At 51.1% G+C, this 26,105-nt stretch overlaps 2 protein-coding genes and 1 pseudogene across 4 annotated transcripts in view; 2 read left to right on the forward strand and 1 right to left on the reverse strand.

Annotated features, from left to right (window-relative positions):
• The window catches only part of AP2B1 (adaptor related protein complex 2 subunit beta 1), a 127,715-nt gene extending 121,577 nt beyond the window's left edge, over positions 1-6,138 (forward strand). For all 3 annotated transcript variants that reach the window (XM_047080840.1, XM_047080842.1, XM_047080841.1), the window contains one exon: positions 5,682-6,138. In XM_047080840.1, coding sequence (XP_046936796.1) covers positions 5,682-5,756 — 75 coding nt within the window. In that variant the 3' untranslated portion in view covers positions 5,757-6,138. The remainder of the gene's footprint in view (positions 1-5,681) is intronic.
• On the reverse strand, positions 1,566-5,650 carry LOC124513086 (60S ribosomal protein L26-like; annotated as a pseudogene).
• Positions 6,139-17,654: 11,516 nt separating the features above from the next.
• On the forward strand, positions 17,655-23,422 carry RASL10B (RAS like family 10 member B). The gene is made up of 3 exons (XM_047080405.1): positions 17,655-17,870; positions 22,459-22,583; positions 23,152-23,422. The coding sequence occupies exons 1-3, from the start codon at positions 17,655-17,657 to the stop codon at positions 23,420-23,422; spliced, it is 612 nt and encodes a 203-aa protein (XP_046936361.1).
• The last annotated feature ends 2,683 nt before the right edge of the window (positions 23,423-26,105 follow it).

Here is a 26,105-nt window from a genome sequence, read left to right on the forward strand (position 1 = left end):
AGCAGCTGGAAGCACACGTGTGTTACTGTCTGTGTGTGTGTGTGTGTGTGTGTGTGTGTGTGTGTGTGCGCGCGCGCACGCGTGTGCATGCACGCATGCACGCACACACTCCTCAGTTCTATCAAGCTAGATTTTTGTGAGTAGGAAACTTCAGGCTTCCTCCATGAACTAGACACTCCTTCCACCCACCTTCTCCTCCACCAGTCTCATCTTTTTTGGAAAGAAACTACCCCATCGTTTACTTTGAGTTCCCTAAGAAAGGAAAAAACCCTTCTGTGCTGTTGCTGAAAGGGCAGGTCTAAACTGTCAAATCGGGTCTTGTAAAATAACTCTATTTTCTTCCTTAGAAATGTGCTCTTAAGAGAGGGGCGCCTGGGTGGCTCAGTTGGTTAAGCGTCTGACTTGATTTCAGCTCAGGTCATGATCTCCTGGTTCGTGGGATTAAGTCCCACATGGGGCTGTGTGCTGACATTGCAGAGCCTGCTTGGGATTCTGTCTCTTCCCGTCTCTGTCTGCCCCTCCCCTGCTCTCACTCAGTCTCTCAAAACAAATAACTAAGCACTGAAAAATAATAATGTGCTCAGAGAGAGAGTGTGTGTTTTGTTTATCTATTTTATTGTGTACAGGCTTTCATCTCAGCTATGTTAAAGAAGCGTGGTCACTCCTTGTTTGCAGATAAGGAAACCAAAGTTAAGAGTGTTTATCAACTTGTCCAAGATCATGTAATTTGTTGGTAGTTGTGTTATGCTTAGAATTCAGGTTATATCTTGACCCTTACACCATCTTCACTGTGAGGATAGTGAGAATTTGGAGAAGGACCTCTTAATGTCACTGTCTTAAACATTGCTTGTTTAAAATTTTCTAACTTTTTTATTTTGAAATAAGTTGAGACTGACAAACTTTGAAAACGGTACCGGGTTCCCACATGTCTTTCACCCAGTTTTCCCTATTGGTAACATCTTATATGCCCATAGTACATTCTCAAACAGGTTATTGATATTGGTACAATACTATTAACTAAACTTAGCCCTTACTCAGATTTCACCAGGTCATACATTATTCTGTTACTGTTGATGGGGGTGGTTGGCAAGTGTACAGCACTGTGCACTCTTACTACATGTGTGTAGATTGGCATAGTCATCACCACAGGCAAGACATCGAACTGTTGCGTCACTGCAAAGCAAAGAAGTTCCGTTCTTGCTCTCCCTTTATAGCCAGATTCTCATCCAGCCCTGTGCCCTGGCAACCACTGATGTTCTCTCCATTACTGTAATTTTGTCATTTGGAGAGTATACTATAAATTTAAATTCTTAAAATATGAAATCTTTTGACGTTTTGTTTTGTTTTTGTTTTTGTTTTTGTTTTTTGCTTTTCGGTTAGCACAATACCCTTGACATTCATCCAGGTTGTTAATGTGTAGCAGTAGTTTGTTCGTTATGACCGAGTAGTAGTCCACCATATGGATGTACCACTGCTTATCCATTCACCTGTTGAAGGACATTTCCTCCCCTATTTTTTCATTTTAACAGTTTTTATTTAAAGTCATATATAAGATTATTTTATTCCTACATCTTCCCAATTATTTCTTTTTTATATTTGCCCTTTTCCTTTCCTACTTGCAAGATTTGGCTTTATGTTCAAGGATCTTCTTGTGGTCTTTGCAGTTTTAGTCTAGTAATAACCACCTTGCCAGGCTGGATGCCCACATGGACAGTTGTGCCTTTCGCCCTCTCTCGCTGTACTCGTTCAGTGTAGATGACGTATTTCTTCCTGTAAACCTGGACTACGTTGCCAATTTGCTGACCTCTGTAGTGCCCTCGCACAACCTGTACTTACTTCCTCATCCTTTTGGATGGGCGTGGATCGAACATTGTACTTCTGTCTCAGCTGTTTGGAAAGAGGGGAAGACAAAATCTTCCTGCAAATGCGGGAGGGTGCATTGACATGCCTTTTACGGTTCTTCCTCCGGTCAGAAGTCACAAAGGGATTGAACTTCGTTTTGGCCACTGGAGCTTCAGCAGTGGCCACAGAAGGGAAGAGCCTCCTATATATATTTTTTAATTTTTAAGATACAGATTTATGTGCAGTTGTAAGAAATAATCCAGTGGGATTTTGTCCTCATTGTGCCTTTTTATAGCCACACCCACCTCCCTTCTTTCCTTGTATTTATAAATGGTAAATTTGTTTATACTTCCTTGCCCTCTTTCCTGTTTTCCATCCATCTGGTGTCTAGGTTCCTTCTGCCCACAGAACAATCCAAATTTTCCATCACAACATGTGACACAGACCTAATCCATTCCCCTAAATGGTGCTGCAGACTTCAAAGTCCCTGGGGTCTGTTTTCTTCCTTCCATCACCCTAACACCTATTACACTATTGATCTGTCTCAGCAAGGTATTAAGGAGGAAGAAAATCTGGTTGAGCCAGTACTAATGCTAGAGGACCGGTGGTCCCTAAGCCTCCTAAGAGGTGGATAAATCACTCCCTCCCCCCTACCCCTTACTGTATTTCATTAGGAAAGATATTTATCCTGTAAGGATGAGGCCCTGTCACTCTAAGCAGCTACATCTTATCGGGAAAGGTAACTTGTCCCTGGTGAAAAAGTATGTGTTCCAGACTGTAAACCAGAAGTAGATGTGTTAAATCCTTGGCTTACTTAGGCATAAGAGGCGATTCTTCTTTCCTCAGTGGGTCTGGATGTGTGACATTCCAGAATGGTTGGTATTAAAGATGTGTCACATAAATAGGCCAGCAGTTCAAAAGTTAAAACCCTGGTAAGGTCTCTTTTCCCTTAGTAACCATGCAAAACAAGACCCAGAGTCGCACCTTTATTTTATAAGTCAAATTATTTGGTTTTATTAATTGTTTTTTTTATGTATGTTTCCCTTGTACTTTCTTCAGGATTTAGGAAAATCTTTTTTTTTTTTTTTTTTTTAATTCATTCTAGCTTGTCTTAGTTGGATAGCAAAAGATAAGTTTAAGCCTAAACCTGACCCTTTGTTAGAGGTTGGCATGGCTTGGAGAGGGGAGTATGATATAAAGAGAGAAAGATTGAGTCTTCCTCATCCAACCCCCTCTGCAAAGAGCAGCTGAAACTTAGAGTCCAGGCCTGATCTGTCCATGACTACTCCCCTCTCCCCAGTGCTAGCTTGGCAGATCGGGCTTTTGTAGAGGAAGGCAACACTTCCTTACCAGTCATGAACAACAACAACAAAAAAAGAGTCTCCAAATGGTACATCTTACAAAGGTGTGGAAAAAAATATTTTGGGGGAGAGGAACCACCCCTCTGTAGTCTGAGAGTTAACTCCCTTAGGCTGGTCGTCCTCTTTTTAGCTTCCTCTCCTCCTCTTCTGAACCCACATACTTTCCCACGAGAATTTTCCACGACACTGGCAGTGGAGAGGCTGTGGAGGAGGAGGTAGAGAATTGCCTCTATAGTCAGGGAAATGCCTAGAGCTGCAACTTTGACCAAAGTAGGGAGCTGTTTTCTATGCATAATGACATTCTTAAATTAGTCAGGGTTGTTTTTTGGTTTTGGGTTGTTTTTTGTTTTTGTTTTTGTTTTTACATTTGTCAGAATTGCCTTCCTGATTAATGTCAAACAGCAACTCTGAAAGTGCCTTAGAGACCGAATATTAAAGCTGTAAATAAATAGAGCCTCTTTTGATGTTCTTTTGTTTGGCTGGTTTTTGGGTTTTACCTTTTTTTTTTTTTTTTTAAAGTAATCTCTGTGCCAAAGGTGGGCCTCAAACTCACAACCCTGAGATCAAGAGTCACATGCTCTACTGACTGAGTCAGCCAGGTGCCCTGGTTTTTGCATTTTTTTAATTTGCATTTTTAAACTTTTGAGGATGTACGTTTTTTTCAAGAAATTCAGGGTTGCAACAACATGGATGGAACTAGAGTGTATCAGCCTGAGCAAAATAAGTCAGAGAAAGACAAATACTATCTGATTTCACTCACATATGAAATTTAAGAAACAAAACAGGTGAACCTAGGGGAAGGGAAGGAAAAATAAGATAAAAACAGAGAGGGAGGCAAACCATAAGAGACTTGTAAATACAGAGAACAAACAGGGTTGCTGGAGGGGAGGTGGATGGGGGATGATGGGTTGACTGGGTGATGGGCATTAAGGAGGGCACTTGTTGGGATGAGCACTGGGTGTTATATGTAAGTGATGAATCACTGGATTCTACTCCTGAAACTAATACTACACTGTATGTCAACTAACTTGAGTTTAAATTAAAAAAAAAAAAAATTCAGGGTTGACCAATATCTTCCTGATATTTTTGCTAAATATATTGTCACCTTTTGTACTATGTGAAATTGCCCAGTGTCTCTGAGAATAAAGAGGTAAAGGAATGTAAAATCTCATAGTGCTATATGATTAAAGACAGGTTTTGCTTACATACCCTAATAGATGAAAACAATGGTGTCGGTAATGCAAAAAGCAAATGTTCAATTTTCTGGTTCTAAATGCAATTTGCATGCTTCTGTTATATTACTGTTAATAATATTTTGGTTACTCTGGTACAGTCAAGGATTTCAAATCTGAGAGGGAGGGAGAGAGAATCTTCAGCAGGCCCCATGCTCAGCACAGAGCCCGACACGGGGCTCGATCCCATGACCTGAGCCGAAACCAACAGTCACTCAACCGACTGAGTCATCCAGACGCCCTAATCTGGGTTTAAGTTTTGTGCTTATTGACCCACAAAATGAAAATCTCAGTGTTCAACATTGAAATTGTTTTATTAAAGTTTTCGTTTTAATTTGATGATTGTGAGACTAGAAGAAGAGAAGTGGTAGACGAGTAGCATCAGGAGTGTCTTTGCCTGTTTAGGGAGGCAGCAAATGAGGAAACTAGTGCCGTAAATTGCTGTCTGGTTATACTAAGTCAGTGTCTCTTGGTGTTCACATTTGCCTTCCATAACAGTGTTTTTGCTGTCCTCGGTGTAAATACAAAAAGGACTAGTACCTTGGATGTCCCTCTCTTATGCTTTTATTTTGCTTGATCGTACATCTTGAATTGGAACTGAGATAACCATCCTTGTCTGAGTGAGAAACTGGGGCAGGCAGCCAAAATGACCCCAACAAGTTAGACTTTCACCCTTCCCTTTTCATTTGGTAATAATCCCTGTGACCCTTAGCAGAGCGTTGGAGTAGCTGTTCCCCCACAGTCAGAGGTTTTGATGTTTTTAGTATGGATGATTCCTAACCTCACAGACCCACAGAGAATGTAGGTGGAAACACAGCACAAGTTGACATTGATTAAATTGAAATTTTAAAACCCACAGAACTTAACAGAACCTCTCTTGGTTTGGCCTCTCAGTGAAAGAGGCTCTTCTCTCTTTGCATCAGAAAGAGATTTCCTGGGGCGCCTGGGTGGTTCAGTCGGTTAAGCTGCCGACTTAGGCTCAGGTCATGATCTCACGGTCCGTGGGTTCAAGCCCCACGTCGGGCTCTGTGCTGAAAGCTCAGAGCCTGGAGCCTGTTTCAGATTCTGTGTCTCCCTCTCTCTGACCCTCCCCCGTTCATGCTCTGTCTCTCTCTGTCTCAAAAATAAATAAATGTTAAAAAAAAAAATTAAAAAAAAAAAGAGATTTCCTTGAACTGATTACTGGCTACCTTTCAAGCCAATGCCAACCTCCATGCTAATCCTCTTCTCCTTTTCTTCCTAACAGCTGTCGCTGAAGTGTAGAGCTCCTGAAGTCTCTCAGTACATCTATCAGGTCTACGACAGCATTTTGAAAAACTAATAGACTGGTCCGGCGCCCTCCGGCCATCTTGTGATTGGTGCAAGCCAAGAACTCTTAACTGGAAGAAATTGTATTGCCGTGTAGAATCTGAACCCAAACACACTGAGGCCACCCACCAAGGTAGTGACTAGTCTAACCTGTGCTAACATTAGGGCACAACCTGTTGGATAGTTGTAGCTTCCTGTGAACATTTGTAACCACTGCTTCGATCACTTCCCTCCTCTTGCCACTCACCGCCGCTATCTGTCCTTACTTGTGAGCTTCTCCATAGTGTGCCAGTGGCTGGCATTTTTGAGTGTAGTTTGATATTTTGTAATTGAGAGCTCATTTCAAAAGCAGAAAAAGACAAAAAATATTAAAGCAAGGAAAAGTGTCACTGAAACATAAACTGCACTTTATTGTTTTATATTTTTGTACATATGAGAAATGGAGGGCATAGTGTACCTGGTAGAAAGTGTTAAAACACCTGACTGCCATTAACCACACAGTCCTGGAGGAAGAAATGCAGTTATTTGCACCCCCTGTTAGGGGTTCTCTTATCTGTGGCAACCTTGCCCCTGCTCATTTGGGTTTTCACTTTCTTCTCTCTCCAAAGTCCCTCCCTTTCTTTATGATTTCCGCCCCCCCCCCCCGCCTCCCCCCACACCCCTTATTATCATCTCATCTGATTGCTCTGCAGTTGGGAATGGTGGTCTTCCTTGAATGGTGTTTCAGGGTGCGGGAAATAGGGCCTGTTGGCACTAAAGCTGAGAGACGTTAGAGCGTCCTACATTCCTTTCCCTCGATCTAACCCGTTAACACTGATCAAGGAATTTGAGTAGAGATGGGGATCAGGAACCAAACTGTGCTTCCCCCTCTCCCTGCCCTGGATTTAATTTAATTCTCAGCTCCAATTCAGATCTAAAATCCTAGTTTTAGAGTTGAAACAGACTTTAAATAATAACTTATCCAACCCTGTTTTTCCTAAAATGGAAAAAGACAAAGATGTAGACTGCCTGAGGCCTTTTAGCTGTTGAGTCGCAGAGCGGGAGGACTGGGTCTCCTAAATCCCCATCAGTGTTGTTGGAGACTGCAAGAGCCGCTCGCTCATTTTTCTTTCCTCAACGCCTTTCTCTTACCTTTCCTGTCCTGCTTCTTCGTGGCTCTTCTCCTGCTCCATGCTGATTTTGGCTCTCCATTCACTGGCATCAGGTGGCAGCAGAGTGTCTCTTCAGTTACCGGAAGGTAAATCCAGATGCCAGAATGAGAGGGTAGCTGAGCGTTCCCACACGTGCTCCTAGAGCCACAGTTCTTGAGGCCAGCAGGGTGGGTGCAGAGATGAAGTGAGCTTAGAGAGGTCATGGACTCTCACTCTATCCTTTAACAGTCTGATCTGCCCTTTACTTATGTTAATTAGGCCCCACAGGCAGTTGACACCACCTCAGAGGGTCAGTCAGTTCTTGTCATCTCTCCCAAGACTGGGAGATACGAAATCCCCTAACACGTTGGGCGTGTTTTGTCCAAGAGTGTTTTGTGCCCAAAGCACCAACTCTTTAGCTGTGTTCACACTATTACATCTGTGGGCACTTGTCACACTGCCTGGTGCCCAGTGCTCAGGGTGCGGGAACAAGACCGCTCTTCTCTGATGCCCTGTTCAAGTCAGAGGCACTTTGGGGCCCAAAGGCCTCATGTTGAACTCAGACCTCAGAGTGAGTCCAAGGGGAGAAATCCTAGAAAACAGCAGAAACTACCCTACAGCCCTGTCATGTCTGAAGTGACCCTGATTCATACGAGGTACAAAGCTTTGGGGGGGTGGGTCCCCCAAAGCAATTTCCTAAACCTTGAGACTCTCCAAGAGAAGAATTACTGGGGTCGGGGGCCCTTGTCCTGCACTCACCACCCAAGGCACGTGGAGGATAGGAAGTAGCACAGGGGACGTATGTGGGAGGTGGGTAGGTTGGCTGTGTGTCAGGTGGAAAAGCAGGTCGATTAGTTTCCTTGTTGGGAGATCATGGAGTCGGATGGACACAGGCAGTGAAGAAGGTTCACACTACAAATACCAAGTTCTTATCTCAGAGCAAACCGTGGTTGCACAGGGAAATGTACGTGTCAGCTAAACAGACAGCACACAGTTTTATACCAGAGTATGTCCCTCTGCCTCTGAAACGAGGCTTCTCTCACCTTCCCCAGCAGTGGTGGGTAACAGCTGCTGTTCTCAGCTCACCTGACTGAGCCAATCCCGGAATCCTTCGCTCCTTGGGGAGGCTGCCTCCTGTCGCAGCCCCGAGCGTTCAGGGAGGGATCCTGCTCCGTGGAAGAGGACCTCTCTCCTGAAGAGACAGACTGTCGCCTCCACTGCAGCTTCCCTTTTGGCCCGTGTCAAGCTCGGCCGAATCGGGGAAACGGAGTGGAGCTTGCCCTCCATTCTCCTCTCCTCTGCCTCCGTATGTCTTTGTAACATCAGCTGGTATCCTACAGAGGGCAGGGAAGCACACACACACCCAGAACTCTTGCTGGTCAGAGATTCCCTGAGTGTCTGTCCTCGCCCGAGCCTGTTTCGTGTGTCTGTGTTGTGGAGAGCAGTTGGGAGTGGGAGGGGAAATGTTGCCCTAAGAATGCTTATCATTCTTTGGTTATTGGGATCTGTTCTTGGGGAGGGTGGGGGTGGGGGGAAGCTTGACCTTGTGTCTTCGTCAATAAACTCATTTACACAAAATGAAGTTTGTGGTGTGGACTTTGTTCCCAGAACCGACCCTCTAGGTTGCAACACTGCTGGCCAGGAGAGGGATGGAGCACTAATAAGCATACTGTTAGAACTTTTCTTTTGGCTGCCTAACCGTCCCAGGGATTTAGCCAGATGAAATTAAGACTACGTAAGGAAGAAGCCTGTATCTCACGGAGGCTCCTGTTAACCAAGCCCCCTGTCACCACCAGCACCATGGGCAGGAAGTGCTCACAGGAGCTAGTCTGTATCCCCTGGCAGGTACTCTGCTAGGGCCCCAGGCAGATGGTCCCAGGGACAGCCAGCCAGCCAGCCAAGGCACAGGGGCAGAAGCAGCACAGCAGAGCTACTCACCAGCTTCCTGTCACCCAGGACGACTCATCTCAATGTATAAGCGCCGCTGGGACCTGAACTCAGGGCCGGCGTGTTCCCAAGTGAAAAGAATTCATGCTTCAAAGCAAGCTTCCCCAGGAGTTCAAGTCCAGTCACGGGCATTTGCGTCGCAGGGAGCACAAGACCCAGGTGTTGTCAAGATAGAGGCCCTAGATCCTGATGAGCAACAGCCTCTGAAGTCTTCTAACCTGAAGCTCAGTAAAGAGGCTGAGGGATCCAGCGCCAAGGTGCCCTGAGCCTCTCACCACTAGAGCGAATGTAGAGAAGCTGCTTAGCACTTAGGCGTTGGGACTTGGATGTCCCAACTCCATGAGTGAACTGCCTTTGGCAGCCAGCAACTTTTGGGTTGTCACCTTGTTGCTGGCTTGCAGTTAGCCCAAGCTGTAACAGGAATAACACTTGGGAAGCAGTGGGGTCAGGATGGTCTTTGTTGATGTTCAAGGCCAAAGAAATGAAGAGGGATGGGCTATGCTGAGATCTATCTGGATTTACCAACTAAATGATACCAGGTTGGGCAAAGAAAATCTTTAGGGCAGAGGGTTTCAACTCTTCGCCCCCGCCCCTGCCAAAACTCTATTTTTAAGTAATCTCTCTACCCAACATGGGGCTCGAACCCACAACCCTGAGACCAAGAGTTGCATGCTGCACCGACTGAGCAAGCCAGGTGTCCCCAGAGGCTCTCAAGTCTGGTGTGCACATTGACACCACGTCTCGGGTTTCAAAAACCGATGATTCTGCTCAGCCAGGCTGGCGTGCGGCCCTGGGGAAATCTGCATTTTTAAAGAACTCCAGTGTTTCTAATGTGCAGCTCGAGAAAGACACATCTGTTTGTCTACTTTTAAAGGGATACAGGTGACAAATGGTAAAGCACTGGGACGGCAGTGGGGGGGGGGGGGGAGTCGGTAATCAGGGAAACAGGTGAAGGGGATTAAGAGGTGCAAACTTTAGGTTTATAAAAAGCCACGAGGACAAACCGCATAGGGCGTTGTAGTCGATAACGTAAAAAATTTGCATGGTAGCTACACCTACTGTGGTGTCATCTCATAATGTATGTAATTGCAAATCACTGTGTTGTACACCTGAAACAAATATGTTGCATGTCAGCTATACTTCAGTTTATTTATTTATTTTTAATGTTTATTTATTTTTGAGACAGAGAGAGACAGAGGATGAACAGGGGAGGGTCAGAGAGAGGGAGACAGAATTTGAAACAGGCTCCAGGCTCTGAGCTGTCAGCACAGAGCCCGACGCGGGGCTCGAACTCACAGACCGCGAGATCATGACCTGAGCCGAAGTCGGACGTTTAACCGACTGAGCCACCCAGGCGCCCCTATACTTCAGTTTTTAAAAATAAGAAAAAAGTGAAGTTGCCAAATAAAATGCCAGTTACCCAGAATCATACTGGGGAAAAAAAATGGTAAAGTACTTTCATGCGCATGACACCTGCCTACCCCATGAACCTGGCATTATCCCCATTTTTCAGGTGAGGTGCGACAGAGAGTGGAACAGTTCCACAGAAAGTTCTGTAATAGGCCCTCCAGCCCCTCTACACTCAGCCACCAGGCCAATGGCCGGCCTTGCTAAAACCCCAAGCTACCAGGATATGGAACAATTAGCAGGGCTTGCCAGCCCCAGACTTTGACCTTCGATCGTACCATCCTTCTCAGCCTCCAGAATGGCGACTAGGAAATTCTGAGATACCAGGTACATTGTTTCTGAAGCTAAGAAACAGTTGAGGACTCCCAGAATTGAGTCTTCCTACTCCCACCTCATGCATTGATGCTTTTTCTGATTTTGCTTGGACCCAGATTTCTTTTCCCCGCCACCCCCAGCTCCAGGAGGCAAGAGCCTGTTTATTTTAATACCTGGTGTGGCACTTGGGAAAGATCACACCTCCCCCGTTGTTACCCATTTCTATCTCCTGAGCACTAATCCTAGAATCCCAACCAGCCCCCAGACATGTTATTAGCAACAAGGATGTTTCTTGAAAAGTTTCCGAGTTGGCTGCAAACTTACCATCTCAGTTTTCTCATTTAGCTTTTGCCCTGCCATTCTTGATGCTGCCAACAAGGGGAAGGCTGATTTGGGGGTTGATAGGACGCAGATGGACTTAATCTCCAGAAGAATTGCTTTGAAACGGGACTGCCCCAGCACTCTGGGACCGAGAGAACGGCTCAGGGCCTTCTCCCACTATATGGGTATTAGAGGAGAATGTTCAAATCCAGCCTTGGGCTTCCCCTCCCTTGTTTCATTCACTTTCCACTTTAGGTCTTAGGCTCCAGGGTCTGGCCAAACAGCCTCTGAAAGCTCAGTGGGGGTTTCAGCTTTGATGGAGGGTTTGGGGGCCTGTGGACTAGGCAGCTCCAGGTCTCTGTTTTTTTGTCCCCCTCGGGTGCCCGGGCCTCAGATGCTGCAAGTGGACCCACGCATCTGCTCCCCCAGAGTCTGTGCTTGCGTCTCAGATGTCCCCACAGGAGGCCCAAGGACAGACCCTCTCAAATTTTTTCACCAAAGTAACTGTAATGATAGAGGAGAGTGAGCAGTCCTCTACAGTGTAAGAAGTTCTTAGCCCAAAGTGACTCTCAATAAACTGAAATGACGTAGGGGCACCCGGGTGGTTCAGTCAGTTAAGCGTCCAACTCTTGGTTATGGCTCAAGTCACGACCTCATGGTTCGATTCATGGGTTCGAGCCCCGCATAAGTCTCCCCGCTGACAGCATGGAGCCTGCTCAGGATTCTCTCTCTCTCCCTCTCTCTCTGCCCCTCCCCACTCATGCTCTCTCTCTCAAATAAATAAACTTTAAAAAAAAATGACTTAGAATCTTAAACTCAGGCATATTTTGCATTTTATATTAATACTATGGCTTCTTGTTTTTTATATAAAAATGTTTTAAATGACCTACCACCGAAGGCAAGTGTGAGGCTCCCTGATGGACCTTTGGCTTTGTGTTCCCCTAGTAGGAGAAGCTTCTGAGAAGCCTGGTGCCAGGTTATGAGTATGAGCACTGCACAATTTCTCTTTCTAGTCTACCTTGGGCTAAGATAGAACCAGAATGGAGGTGTTGGCCAGTAGACACAAAGCCTGAGATCTTTGGTCATAGTAAGCATTAACGATTTTGAGATACAACGCAGGGAATGGACAATGCCCCGGACAATTAAGTTAGGAAAAGTGTCACTCTAGGTGACACTGTTAGGACCCCATGGGTCAGTAAAATCTGATTTCTCCCTGGGAATTCTTCCCGAAGGAAGCCATATCCTTCTCAACCCTGTATTTGTTTCTAGCTGCTGCCCTGGCCCTTCTCATACACCACCCCAAACCCCTAGAAGCCCACCTAGAATAAAAGGAAATGCTTTTCCAAGGTGATGTTTAACCTCCCATACGAATGGCTGTATGTCTTTTAAAAAGGCAAGAAAAGGGGGCACCTGGATGGCTCAGTCAGTTAAGTGTCTGACTTTGGCTCAGGTCATGATCTCACAGTTCGGTTCATGAGTTTGAGCCCCACATTGGGCTCTCTGTCAGTGCGGAGCCGCCTCGGATCTTCTGTCTCCCTCTCTCTCAAAAACAAATAAACATTAACAAGAATGAAAAGGCAAGAAAAAATAAAGGCTACATGTTGAGACTTCCTACGGGTCAGGCACTGCTGTTAAGAACGCTACACTCTTGTAAGTCCTTTATGCTGAAAGGACGACTGATCGCATCTCCGCTGCTTTACCAATAAAGCAATAGCTGGGGCGCCTGGGTGGCTTAGTCGGTTAAGCGTCCCTTGGTTTCAACTCAGGTCATGATCTCACGGTTCATGAGTTCGAGCCCTGCATCAGGCTCTGTGCTGACAGTGAGGAGCCTGCTTGGGATTCTCCCTCTCTCCCTCAAAAATAAATAAACTTATTACAAATAACGCAATAGGATTAGGATAGTTCAAGTTACTTGCCTTCAGTTACCATCATGGTCACATAGTCAGTGGAGGGCCAGGATTTAAATCCAGATCTGTCCAATTCTGAGGCCCAGGCTCATAACCACTACACTTTCTGTCTGGATAGAAGAGAGAGGAGGAGCAATTGGGAACATGCCCAAAATGCAGAGCCCAGAGGGAGGAGGAAACTGGCTCCATGAGGAATCTGGAACGCAGGAGTAATAGGAAGTCTAGAAAGTCGCAGGGGGGCATGCTGGGTCCCAGGGATAAAAACACGGGTGAGCTCTCTGGGCTTCCCCTTCCTCTTCTGCCCTGCAGGCAAGTACAATGTGACTCTGGCCAGGTGGTCACTGCCCTGCTTCAAGACCCTTCATTACCTTACCATCCAGCACAGGGCTAGGTCCAAATTCCTTACCCAGCGATCACCACCGCCTTTGAGACCTCACCTCAAGCCCCCTCTCTGCCTCCTCTCGCCAAGCTGCCAGCCCCCTGGGCTCCCTTCTCAAAGCTCTGTACTTGCTCCCATCTTCTCTCATCTGTAGCCCTCCTCTCCCACAACCTCCTCTCACCCTGACGCCCCAAATCCATTTCTTTCAAGGCTCCTTCCTTGAAACTTGCCTCCTCTGACACCTCCACTGACTCCCCTAACTATTTGGTCCCCTCCCTGCGCCCTCCCTCCAGAACCCTGGCTTTTCACACAGCACATAATTAGTGCTGCTGGGCCAGCTTCTCCCCCTCGGGCGGGGAGGGCCACCCAACTAGAGATCCCCATCTTCTATTCCAAATTTTGCCCTTCAGTAAGACAAGTCACTCCACCCCTCTCAGTCCCCAACTATCCCATCTGTAGAACTGACCTCACATGGGGCACCTGGGTGGCTCAGTCAGTTAAGCAACTGACTTCAGCTCAGGTCATGATCTCACGGTTCGTGGGTTTGAGCCCTGTGTCAGGCTCAGAGCCTGGAGCCTGCTTCAGATTCTGTGTCTCCCTCTCTCTCTGTTCCTCCCCTGCTCGTTCTCTGTCTCTCAAAAATAAATAAACGTTAAGAAAAAAAAATTTTTTTTTAAAGAATCGACCTCACAGAATTGTGAGGATTAAGTTTGAGGACGCAGGTAAAACTTAGAGCCCGTTGTCTGGCACACAGGACGCACTCCACAAATGCTAGCTATGATGAATGACACTGTGGCCGCTGGTTTTAGAAAAAAATATATAGGTGATTCTGCCTGCATGCAGCCCCTGCAAATGCTGGCATCTCCCGGTGTGGAGAAGAGAGGGGAGCAGTGGGCTGAGGGGAGTGGAGGTCATTCACTGGCAGGAGATACGCTGCGCTCTGCGGCCAGCCTGGTGTGCCCTTCTTGTACTGCTGCGGTGAAGGGCGAGAGTGACTACCCTGCACTCTGTCCTCCAGCGGGACGGCACAAGGTGCAGGGCACACAGGTGCGCCCGCCCTGCAGCGGACTGTGGCGTGGGAAGGGTCAGAGGGGACCTAGAGAGAGCAGCTGGGGTGGACGCGGGGTGGGGGTGGGGGGCGGGAATTGGAGTGAAGGAAGCAAAAGGCTCTAGGGCCTCTCTGGCGCCTTCCTCCCACCCCTCCAGGGGAGAAATAAAAACCTGCCAGGGGGAGTCGGGAGGGGGTGCAAGTCTAGAGGCGCAGGGTTCAAGAATTCGTCCAGGGCCGCGCGAGCGAATCTGTCAGGCTCAGGGACCCAGCGGAACGCCAGCCCGAACCCCCCCCACCCCCCTCCCCGCGGCCTCGCGCTCCCCTCCGCCTCCCTCCAGCCGGCGCGAGCGGGCGGCGCGCTCCGGAGGGAGAGCTGGGCTGGAGGTTTCCTGCCCCCTCGGCGCCCGCACCTGCCCTCCGCGCCCGCCGCTGAGCCCGCGCCGACTGGGCAGCCGGGGGCGCCCCCACCCCTCTCCCCCCGGGCCGGGGAGCCGGGGGGCAGCGCCGGAGCCCGGGGGGAGCGCGGCCCCGCCGGCCGGCCGGCCAGGGCCGGGGGCAGCTAGGACGGCCCCGGGTAAGCGGCGGGAGGAGGGGAGGCGGGCGGGGCAGGGCCGGGGGGCGGGTGGGAGCGGGGCGGCCGGGCCCGGGGGCCAGGGCGAGGAGGGTGGAGGGGGACGGCGGGCTGGCGGGGAAGCGGCGCGGGGCGGCCACGTGAGAGCGGGAGCTGGTGGGGGGGGGGGTTGCCTGCAAGGTGCTGGAGGCGGAGAGCAGGCAGGGCTCCGGCATCCCCCCCAGACTCCCACCAATCAGGTCATGGGGAGCCCAGCATCCTCTGCCGCCCCCACCCGCCCACTCCCACATGAACGTGTGGGGACAGACAGCGGGCAGACGTGTGACTCTGCCCATGGGACCGCAAAGCCAGGGCCGCCAGTCTGGGGCAGGACTCCTGTGTCCAGGCCTAGGGGAGGGGACAAGAAGCAGGCTTTGGCCCCTGTGTGTGTCCCCGGTCTCTTGCCGGGGCGCTGTCTGCAGACTCACTGCGGAGCGCAGGCCTTGGGGAGGGAGCCCTCAGGGAGCTGGGCCCTGATGCTCCGGACAGCCCTCTTCAGTCCCCACCCAACTAGGGATGTTGGGTTAATAGGCACTTAGACCCAGGACCCCCGCCTGAGAAGAGGGAGGGGACACTAGTCACCTCTGAGTCAGGGACAGGGCCACACTTGGGCCTGGTGAGTTCCAGGAGGGTGGCCCCAGCCTAGGGGCCTCTCTTGCATCCCCTCCCTGGCTCCAGCACTATGCCCCGTTTATTTCCCAGCAATTCTCCAGAAAGGGTTGATTTCTGTGCAGGGAGCGTAGCGTCCGGGAGAATCTGCAGGTAGGACACATCCTAGATACCTCTAAGTTGCCACACCCAGAGAGAGGTCAGGGATTCTTCTTGCATTCCTTGTCCTGCCTCCCCCAGTATGCCCCCCTCCTCACCTGCTTGTGCTGGTTATGTAATTAACCCAGCTGAGGCTCTCTGCCAAGCTGACAGTGTCCAGGGATGCCTGAGGGGCCCAGGGCCTGGAGGGATTTGGGGGGAGGAGGGACTGGTACGTACCCCAGTGGGAAGCCCATAGAAGTGGATAAACACCTGTTGGGGAAAGGACACCACATGGGACAGAAAGGAGATCAGGGTCCTCGTTTGGTTGATAGCTCGGCTGGCTGTATGGTTTTCACTTCCCTGAGTCTCTGGTTTTTGGTTTTGGTTCTACCTTCAATAAAACAGGGAGAAGAGTCTCTCTCCCTCCCTCTCTTTCTCATACACACACACACCATACAACATGTATGTGAACAACAGCGCAACAGTGGATAGTGACCCATCCTGGGGTTGCTAGGAGGTCCCACTGAGATCTTAGTAAACCTCAGGTGAATGAAGGACCCCCGTACATAACCGTGGCCGCTGTTAGTTGAACACCTGCTGTTCCTGGCACTGGGTTTTACTTTCATGACCTCACAACACCCTATGAAGTTTCTTGCCCAAGGACACATTTTAGGTGGCAGAGCTGGGAACCAAACCTTGGTGGGTCTCACCCCAAATCCTGCCTTCTGTTTACTGTCTGTACACATACCCAATAGATTGGATTTTCTGAGCCAGGCCAGACTGAGGGACATTCAGCTGTGAACTGTGCATATATGGAAAGAACATATATCCACAGAGAGGACATGCACATAACCTGAAAAGCATGGCCTTGTCGGAATCCAGCAAATCCGTCTGCCCTGGGCCCACATAGTAGGCACTGGTGTCACCCTCCCGTGAACAGTCCCTGGACAGGAGGTCTCAGGCGTGGACCAGCCTCCCTGGTCACCATCCCCAACAGAAGGAGAAAGCAGCTGGTTAGGAGGTTTGCTTGGATTATCCCAGAAGTAGGGCCTGTTAACCCCACTTTATATGTGTGCAGACTGGGCAGGTGATTTGCCCTCTGACCACAGCTAGGAAACATCATAGCCGGGGTTTACCCCTAAGCTCTGAAGTCACCGAAACTGAGCATAGCAAGGTCCAAGCCTGTGGCAGTCCTTTCCTGGGCACCTGCTATGTGCCAGGCCCTCTGAGTTTGGGGGGATGCCAGAGAATGAGACATAGCCCTTGGCCTGTAGGCATTGACCAGCTAGAAGCACTAAACTCGGAGGAGGTCAGAGGTATTGCAACTTTGTGGAGGGGAGGCTGTTGCTGTCAGCTGTGTGCCCTTGGGCATGCTTCTCGCTCCCTCTTGAGTCTTCTGGAAAGGGGGATGGTTACCCATCCCTGAGGGCTACTGTTTTGACTATGGATAACCATGTGGCTGTGCTAACACTAAGTGTTCAACAAGTAGTGTGCTCCAGAGCCAGAGCAGTCATCTGGGCCAGGGTTCCCAACAGGATGTAAAACATCCTGCCCAACAAAGGACTCTCTCCACAAAATGCTGTGAGTGTCTCTGATGAGACACGCTCGGCCTTGGCTCATCCTGGGCTCTATGGGAAAGTGGGGATTGGAGCAAGTCTAGGGTGCGTCCCACTCTGCTCTGCAGCCTGGCCTGGCTGGGGGGGTCGGAAGTGGCCACATGTCTGATCGTAACACAAGAAAGAGTGATTCCCACCGGTGGGCGGGTGGCAGGAAAAAAAATGGAGAAGGGAGGGTGGAGAGGCTCTGGGTAGATGGAGCTAGGTGTTCTGGGAAAGGGAAGGCTTTCTGAGCGGCAGTAACAGCTTCAGCCAAGTTCCTGGGCTGGGGAAGTACAGGACAGGTCCAGGGAAAAGCGGGCCCACCAAGCCCACCTCTTGTCCCCACAGTCCAGGTGGAGGCCGCAGAGGGCCCGGGGCAAAACAGGGGCAGCAATGGTGGGTCCTGACGGTGGCTGAGCCCCCAGCCCCTGGAATATGCAGCCCGGGGGAGCCCCAGGCAGCGGCGAGGACGCGGTGGCGGAGCGGGGCGGGAGGCATGGTCTCCACCTACCGGGTGGCCGTGCTGGGGGCGCGAGGCGTGGGCAAAAGTGCCATCGTGCGCCAGTTCCTGTACAACGAGTTCAGCGAGGTCTGCGTGCCCACCACCGCCCGCCGCCTCTACCTGCCTGCTGTCGTCATGAACGGCCACGTGCACGACCTCCAGATCCTCGATTTCCCACCCATCAGCACCTTCCCTGTCAACACACTGCAGGTAGGAGGGCCGGCTGGTGTGGCCAGCCGGGGAGTGGAGGGGTGGGGGAGGCGCTGGACTCCTGCCTTTTCCAGGCTCTGGCCCTGTCCCCATCCTTCAGGCTCTGAGGGCTTCATGCAGCACCACAGGCCACCCTGTCTCGAGCCATCACGTGTGTGCGGCTTTATTCAGTGCATCTTTAATGAGTGTATAACGTGTGGTGGGCACCAGGGCAAAGTGGCGGGCAAAACAGATGTGCAGTTTGCTCTCCAGGAACTAACTCACCGTCGGGTGAGAAGGCAAACCGGCAATTATTACATAGTACAGTAAATGCCGTGGTTGGCATCAGCTCAGTGAGATTGGGCAGGTAAAGGGCAGTGGAGAGAAAGGCAGGAACACTAGGTGCTATTAATACTCTGGGTTGTGCCCACCGTGGCCTCAGACCCTTCTCATCTAGGACAGCGGAAGAAAAAGCCAGGGCCTGGGAAAGGTATGTTCTCTGAGACTGGAGGCCCCAACTGGAGGTCCTTTGCCTACAGGCCGTTCTTTAAGTGATGCCCCGCCCCCTGGCCTCAGGACTGGCTCACTGGGCACCCTTCCTGCAGGGGGTGGATTCAGATGCCCCCAGTGTCCTGGCTTATAGTGCCCCTTTCCCCAGCCTGCAGGGACCAGGCCCCCCTTCTGTCTCTCTACCTCTGGCTTGAGAGGGGATAGGGTGCAAGTGGAGGCTTAGCTCTAAGACATATCTGCTCACCGAAGGAAGCCCCTGACCAGAGCGTTCAGAAGTTCCTCTGGAAGGAGAGGCAGGGGCCACAGCTTGGCCAGTTGTGACCACAAATACAGCAATCTCTGGGGCAGGGGCTAGGTCTCAGCACTGTCTCAGCAACTCCGGGCAGGAGGACCTTGGCCCAAGCCCAAGGGTACCTGTCTGTCCCACCCCAGGTGTGGGGGATTAACACCAAAGACAAAAACCTGATCCACACATGGGCCTCTTGGAAAAAGTGAGATCAGGGCAGCGCGTCTGGGGTCAGGGCCTTCTGGTTCTCCTCCACGGTGGACTTGAACAGCGGCCCAAGTGGATACTCAGATCTTGTGCCAGTTTTGCACATTGAGCGGCTTATTTTTTCACATTTTGTTGTAGATTTAATTTTAATTTAATATCGACTTTGGAATGGGTAAGACATCGTTTAAAAGTCCAAACTCTGTGGAGTGCCTGACCGGGTCAGTCAGTTGCGTATCCACCTCTTGATTTCGGCTCAGGTCGTGATCCCAAGGTCATGGGATCAAGCCCTGCATCGGACTCCATGCTCAGCCTGGAGCCTGCTTAAGATTCTCTCTCTCTTTCCCTCCGGCCCTCTTACCTGCTCATGCCCTCTCTCTCTTAAAAAAAAAAAAAAAAAAAAAAAAGTCCAAACTTTTTTTTTTAAAAAGTTCAAACTGTAAAAAGGTACATACAGAGAAATCTCAATCTCGCCCCTGCCTTCTTCACCCTGATTCTTGCCCCACTCTCTATGGCCATTGTCAATTGGTTTTTTACTCCCACTTCCAGTGTTTCTATAGATAAATAAGAAAATGCATTCTTAGTCCTTTCTTACAGAAAAAAAAAAAAATTGCTCTACACCTTGTCTTTTTGCTTTACGTTTTAACCTGGAGATCTTCCCCGAGTGTTAGTACCTGAATGTCAGTAGCATGGCCACACTGTGCCCTATCGGAGAGATGTACAATGGAGTCCCCTCTTGTTGGACGAGTGGGTTGTTTCTAGTCTTTTGCTGTCTTAAGCAATGCCACACAAATAGCCTTGTTCGTAGTCTCTCTGCACACAGGGAGGTGTTTCTGTGAAAACGAGCCCCCAAAATGGCATTGCCAGGTCAAAGGATGAATGCAGCTATATTTGGAAGGTATTGCCGGATTTTCCTCCCCTTCTAGAAAGTTGCACATTTTGTTTTGCGAGGACTGTACGTGAATGCTAGTTTCCCTAAAGCCTTGCCATCAGGATGTATTGTCCACCTTCTGGAGTTTTGACAGTCTAATGGATGAGATGAGATATTCTCAGAATAGTTTTTATTTGCATCTCTGGTTGTGACCAAAGTTGAGCATCTTTTCATATGTGTAAGGGCTTTTGTGTTTCTTTTTTGACAACTAGTAATGCCTTTGTCCATCTTTCTGTTGGATTGTTGGCCTCTTTCTTCCTGATTGATCCTGAGTTTTAGACTCTCCAGGCTATCCAGGCTTCACACAAGAAAGGGACCCTGAGCAGAGAAATATAGAGAAAGGACCCTGCATGCCCAGAGATCAATATAAAAACCCAGTGGCCACTGTCTGAAAAGAAAAGAGAAATACATTCTTCCCCAATGACAGATGAGATCCAGCCCAGAAGAGAGTGGCATTTTCTGAGCCTCAGTCGTTCCTTCTGTAGTCCCTCTCCTATCAGAGGAGGAAGCTGAGGTTAGAGCAACAAATGCATGGTCAGCAGCCAGGTGTCCTTAGAACTGGACTCAGTTTTCAGTGCTCCTTCTTTGTTGACACAGCCCCAAGATGATTTCTTACAGTCTGGAACCCCGCACAGAGCTAGCTGGAAGGAAAGGTCAGTTTTCTTGCTCCCTCCCTTCAATCAGGAGTGAAGGCACAACCCAGACAATCAGGAGACTTCCTCTTCTCCCTTTTAGGCGCCCCCCCCCCCAGAGCAGTGGGCGGGAGGGCAGGCTGGAGGCCCTCTGGAAGAGGCAGCGTGTTGGGGGAGAGGTGGGCTATCACCCTCAAAGGCCGGCAGCTGTTCCCTCTCCCCAGCGAAGGGCTGGAAGAAGGTGGGAGCCTCTCTGCCCGTCTCCCCGTCCCTCCTATTTCCCGCTGATATCCAACCCTTGCATGAGATGAGGGAGGAACTGTGTGCACATGGGGGTCCCAGGCTCCCAGAGGGCACCATGTCCAGCTGAGTGCAGTCTTCCCTGGCCTGAGAAGCCAGCTCCTGGTTCCCTGTGGTTTTAGATTTGTCCTCAGCATCTTCCCCCTGCACCAGAGTTAAAACTCAGCACAAAGAAAAGATGCCACATCATCTCCCTGGGGAAATCCACTGCAGCAGCTTCTAAGCCTTTGAGTTGGGAAGTGCTTTTCTGGAGCTGGACTTAACTCTCTACCCCTGCCTCTTTTCTTCCTGCTCTGAGGTGGAGAACCAGCTGTAGTCCTGCAAGCCTGGCCCCTGCCCCAGCGAAGCTCATAAGCTGGCACCACGGGGACATGTCTGCACCTTCTCCGAGTCTTTTGCCAGGGCCCTCAAGGCAGAAGACCCTGGGTCTCTTTGTCCTCGGAGGCCTCCCCTCCCCCAGCTTCAGGGACCCCCTTCTTGTTCACACACCAGCTGCCTTCAACTGCTCTTGCATTTGCCATCTGCTGGAAGGTTAATCAGCTCATTAGTCTCCTAAGGAACCTTCCCTTTAGTACACTTCAGCCTTTCCAGGAGCCTACTCCTCTTGAGCTGCGGCCCCTCCTTGAGAATTTGCGACAAGCATTCAGGATGCTCTGACTCCCCGGAGCCGCCTTTGGGCCCTGCTCCACATCAGCCCCCACTGTGCGTCCAGTCTCAGTCTTTTTCTCCTCGACCCTGACGGCAGCGTGGAGCACACAGAAAGGACAATTCGGGTAGCAATCCAAGGGCAGTGTTATAGGCGGGCGTTGCATTGATTCCAGCATGGAACAGGTAGGGTTCAAGACTGCAGAGGGCTCACCAGTCTAGGCAGTGCAATTAAAGAGCCTGCTGAGAGCCAACACAGCTGGGAGGCACTGAGCAGGGAGGAGAAGGAGGTGTGTAAAAATGTGGAAGACCTGGCTAGGGCCCTCTCAAGAGCTCACAACAGAAGCAGGGAACTGGGGATGGAAACAGCTCTAACCAAGGTATAACTAAAGGATTCTCAGAACACAGGAGATGTTCTGGGCGCTCGGTCAGTTAAGCGTCTGACTCTTAACTTCGGCTCATGTCAAGATCTCACGGTTTGTGAGTTCGAGCCCCCCATTGGGCTCTGCACTGGTGCCATGGAGCCTGCTTGGGATTCTCCTTCGCTGTCCCTCCCCTGCCCATGTTCTCTCTCTCAAAAATAAATAAACATTAAAAAAAGGAAGAAGAAGAACACAGGAGATGAAAGGCATAGTCTTCTGCTTGCAGGAAGGCTTCCTGGAGGAAGAGGAAGCATTTAAGCTGAGCCTTGGAAGATGCAGGATTTCACAGGATCTATCAACTAGCTCAGAGGGCTGGGCTCTTAGGGGCACTTAGTAAATGTACTGGAACAAAGGTCCAAATGGACGGATGGATGGATGGACAGTTTGGGTGATAAAAATGGGACAAGGCTGATCTCAGCTCCAGATGTGCACAGGACAGTGAGGGCATTGGCTCTGGAGGTCAGATAGTGTGACCTTCCCTATCCTGGCTTGGAGGTGGGGGAGCCCCAATACCGAGCTTGTCCATTTTCCTGGGCCAGGCTTCCTGGGATGGGTGGGTGTGGAAGGTCTGGGGTGCAGTGGCAGGTGAGAGTGCTGTCAGTGTTTGGCTAGAGGTGGCTGGGGGCAAGGGGAGGTCTCCGAGTGGCCCTGACCTTGGCACTGGCTGGGGGTGTTGCAGGAGTGGGCAGATGCCTGTTGCAGGGGACTCCGGAGCGTCCATGCCTACATCCTGGTCTACGACATCTGCTGCTTTGACAGCTTTGAGTACGTCAAGACCATCCGCCAGCAGATCCTAGAGACGAGGTGAGGGGCTGGGATACCAATGCTGGCTACTTCCTGTTTAAGGGTGCAACAGTGGGGTGCGCGCAGAGTTGCTAGATGAAATATCCTCTGGTTCCCGCACATTCTCTCTCTCTCTCTCTCTCTCTCTCTCTCTCTCTCTCTCTCTGTCTCTGTCTCTCTCTCTCTCTCTGTCTCTCTCTCTCTCTCACACACACACTATGTTATGTCCCCATTTCTAATAACTCACTTTGGGATTCTTACCAGGGGGTGGCTAGTCTAGTGCAGTGCTTAAGAGCAGGGGCTCTGGGGAGGAAAAAAAAAGTGTCAGGGTCACTCTTCTGCATGACTTTAAGCCACTTAACAGGTTAGACTCAGGTTCCTCATCTGTAAAATGGGGATAACAATAGTACCTACCTTTCAGATCAGTTGTTCGGATTGGACAATATAAGGTATCCCGAGGGCTTAGCGCTGCAGGTGGAACACAAGTATGGTAGTAGCAGTATTGACCAGGCACAGCCTGCCCTTCTCGAAGTCCAGTGGTTGTGAGACCGGACTGTGGAGTTCTGAGATTCCCCCCTCACCCCCGCAGGGTGATCGGCACCTCGGAGACGCCCATCATCATCGTGGGCAACAAGCGGGACCTGCAGCGCGGGCGCGTGATCCCGCGCTGGAACGTGTCACACCTGGTGCGCAAGACCTGGAAGTGCGGCTACGTGGAGTGCTCGGCCAAGTACAACTGGCACATCCTGCTGCTCTTCAGCGAGCTGCTCAAGAGCGTCGGCTGCGCCCGCTGCAAGCACGTGCACGCCGCCCTGCGCTTCCAGGGCGCGCTGCGCCGCAATCGCTGCGCCATCATGTGACAACGCGCCCGCCCGCGGCCGCATCCCGACGGGCGGGGACCTCCCCGGGGACTGCCGGGCTCGGGCGCGGAGGGGCGGGGTAGGACTCTGACGGTCCGGGCCTGCGACGGCCCTGCAGCCGCGCGCCTCCCGGTGAGGGGCGGAGGACGAGAGAGCCTCCGGTAACTGCCCAGTCCAAGCCCTCTCCTGGGCCAGCGGTCTTCCTGGGCCCGCTGCCCTTAGTGCTGGAGTTAGCACAGTGCCCGGCCAGGCCCCCAAGGGGCGCCTCAGCCTTTGGGGATTGGCGGTGAGCGCGGGGTATGGGGGTGGGGGTGGGGAGGTGCTGCCTTGGCCGGGGCCCCCACCCGTCTTCTCCAGAGAGTGTGTCTGTCATTGCCCTGCGTCGTCTACTCCTGTGTCTGTCTGCCCAAGCGTCTGTTGGCCCTTAGCTGTCTTATCCACCCTCCGGTCCACCTTCCCGCCCCCGGCTCCGTTCACAGGGCTCTCACTTCGTTCACCCCCTTGTCGCAGATCCTGGCAGCTTCTCTGTGAGGCCAGCCTTTGGACCGTCAGCACCACGGGCACAGGGCAGAGAGATGCGGGTGGCCCAAGGACCATAGTCAGGGTCCGAGGGTTGAGGTCAAGGGTCAGTCAGGGGGAGAAGGCTGAGTTCTCCCCCTTCCAGGGAGATCTCCCCGCCCAGCAGCCCCCAGAGACACAACAACCTACCTTCCAGCCTTAACTCGATGGTCCATCCCTGCCGGGTGCCCCTCATCCCCTTCCTGACCCCAAAGCCAGATCACCCCCTGGGTTAAAACTTTTTGTTTTCCTTGACAGTGTGGAGAGGGAATCCCCCAAAGGATAAATTTATTTCCATGATGCCAGATTCCAGCCCTCTCTTCCCCCTTGCGTTGGGTGGTCTGCAAGATTGGGGGATGTTGGGTTTGGGGGGCTGGTGGTGGGCAAGGTGGTGCCCTGTGAGGGGGAGGGGTTAGGTTGTGCTAGTGAAGACTCTTATCTCCCCATCCCACTCTAATCTGACTGCCCCAGACCCTACCTGCCTTGAATCTCAGATTTCTCTGATAAATCTGGGGAGGGGCAGAGCCAGGATAAGAATTATGGAGACCCCTGTCCTTGGGGGAGATATGCCCACATACCCACCCCTAGATGGAGGCCCTCAGGATCTGATGCCCCCTTGTCCCAACACCAGTTGGCCCTATGCCCTGACTCACTCCACCCCATTTTCTCCGGCCACCTGGCCGGTTTCTACCTCTCGTCACCGGAGCTGATCACTGTCAGTTTTGTACCGATTTAGAAATAACAAAATCCATTGAAGATACTAGGAGCGGCCTGAGGGATTACTGGGGTACTCGGAGGGTGGGACCAATGGCGTGTGTCCCCTGCCCCCAGCTGAGTGCTCCTTGAGGCTGAGCCCTGAGCCCTGGTGTGGTGAGAAGATAGGAAGGTCCCTTGTTAGAAGACGGGCAGATAGAACAACCCAGCCTCGATGTAGCCAAGCTGCAGCGTCTAGACTAGAAAAATCAGGTAGCCCAGAGTGGTGATGGAACGGAGTCTGGGGGAGGGGTCATGGGTGGGGAATTTATCCAGATCTAGTGTGAGGGGGAATCTGATTCTCCCTTCTACTTCTCCAGCTGATTCTCCCTCCACCCATGGGGTGTATCCGCAGCCCTGCAGTGACTGCCCTGACCTGGGGCAGTCCCATATTCCTGGGTTCTAGTCCCTGCTCTGCTGCATGACTTTGGGCAAGTGACCCGCTCTCTCTGAGCCTCCCTCTGAAACAGAGGAGGTGGCTCCCCTTCCCCACACCTTGGGAGTGGCTGGGAGGGTAAGGAAGAGGGCCTGCCCTCTTTTATCCCCTGCATCCCTGCCCCCTGGTTCACCAGGGGGCTGGGGTGAGGGATGGCAGCATCTCACCTGCCCCATCACTGTCACCCCTAGCTGAGGCACCTGAGGTGGGTGTGGGGAACCCAGGCCTCTGGCTACCCCTTGTGGGAGCCATTGGAATGTATTGCCTGGCCAACCCCCCTCACCCCCTCCACTGCACCCCAGGTATTTGATTTTGATTCCCTGCACTCCCATTCTGAGTCTCTGTCCCCACCCACCCAGGGTTTCCCACCACAGGGTCTGGAAGTTTGTGTGTGTGTGATGCCCATTGCGCTGTGATTGGAAGTCAGATTAAAAATCAGGGAGTGTCTTCCCTCGTTTCTGTACAATGTGTTGGCTCAGTTCCTGCCCTGAGAGGGAAAGGGTTCCCTAGAGGGCCTGCCTGCTGAGATCTGCTGTGGAAGGACCGCCAGGGTAATGAGGTGGCTCTGAGTCCCAGAGCCTGGAGCAACCAGGAGAATTAAGAGGAAGAGTTTGGGACTCATCTTCTCTCCCTAGCCCCCTAGCCCTCCAACTGATCAAAACCATCCTGAGGGAAAGCGAAAGGTCTCACCCTCCGCCCCACTCTCGGGAAAACTTTCATGACTGGACTCAATCCCAGCTCCTGTTGCTGTGTCTTTGTTCCCACTCGTGACCAAGCTTCTGCAGCCCTTTTGTGGCTGTGAATGGGATAAGAACAATCGCAACCATCCCTCTTGACTGAGTTATCTCAGTTCCCAAACCCCAGAGCAAAGTTTTGAAGTCCTGAAGTGCTCTGCCCCTGTCCATGGTGCTGACACACAAGCAGCTTCCTGGGGAG

Source organism: Lynx rufus, unplaced genomic scaffold (genome assembly GCF_022079265.1).
Source record: "Lynx rufus isolate CCGP_SWC_20201006 ecotype Redwood Valley unplaced genomic scaffold, mLynRuf1.p SCAF_18, whole genome shotgun sequence".
Classification (NCBI taxonomy): domain Eukaryota; kingdom Metazoa; phylum Chordata; class Mammalia; order Carnivora; family Felidae; genus Lynx; species Lynx rufus.

What these genes read in the sequence shown, in the direction of transcription:
- RASL10B (XM_047080405.1), top strand. Translation starts at nt 17,655, where the DNA reads ATGGTCTCCACCTACCGGGTGGCCGTGCTGGGGGCGCGAGGCGTGGGC. An exon ending in TCCCTGTCAACACACTGCAG is followed by an intron (nt 17,871 to 22,458) that starts GTAGGAGGGCCG and finishes GGGGTGTTGCAG; the next exon opens with GAGTGGGCAGATGCCTGTTG. An exon ending in CAGCAGATCCTAGAGACGAG is followed by an intron (nt 22,584 to 23,151) that starts GTGAGGGGCTGG and finishes TCACCCCCGCAG; the next exon opens with GGTGATCGGCACCTCGGAGA.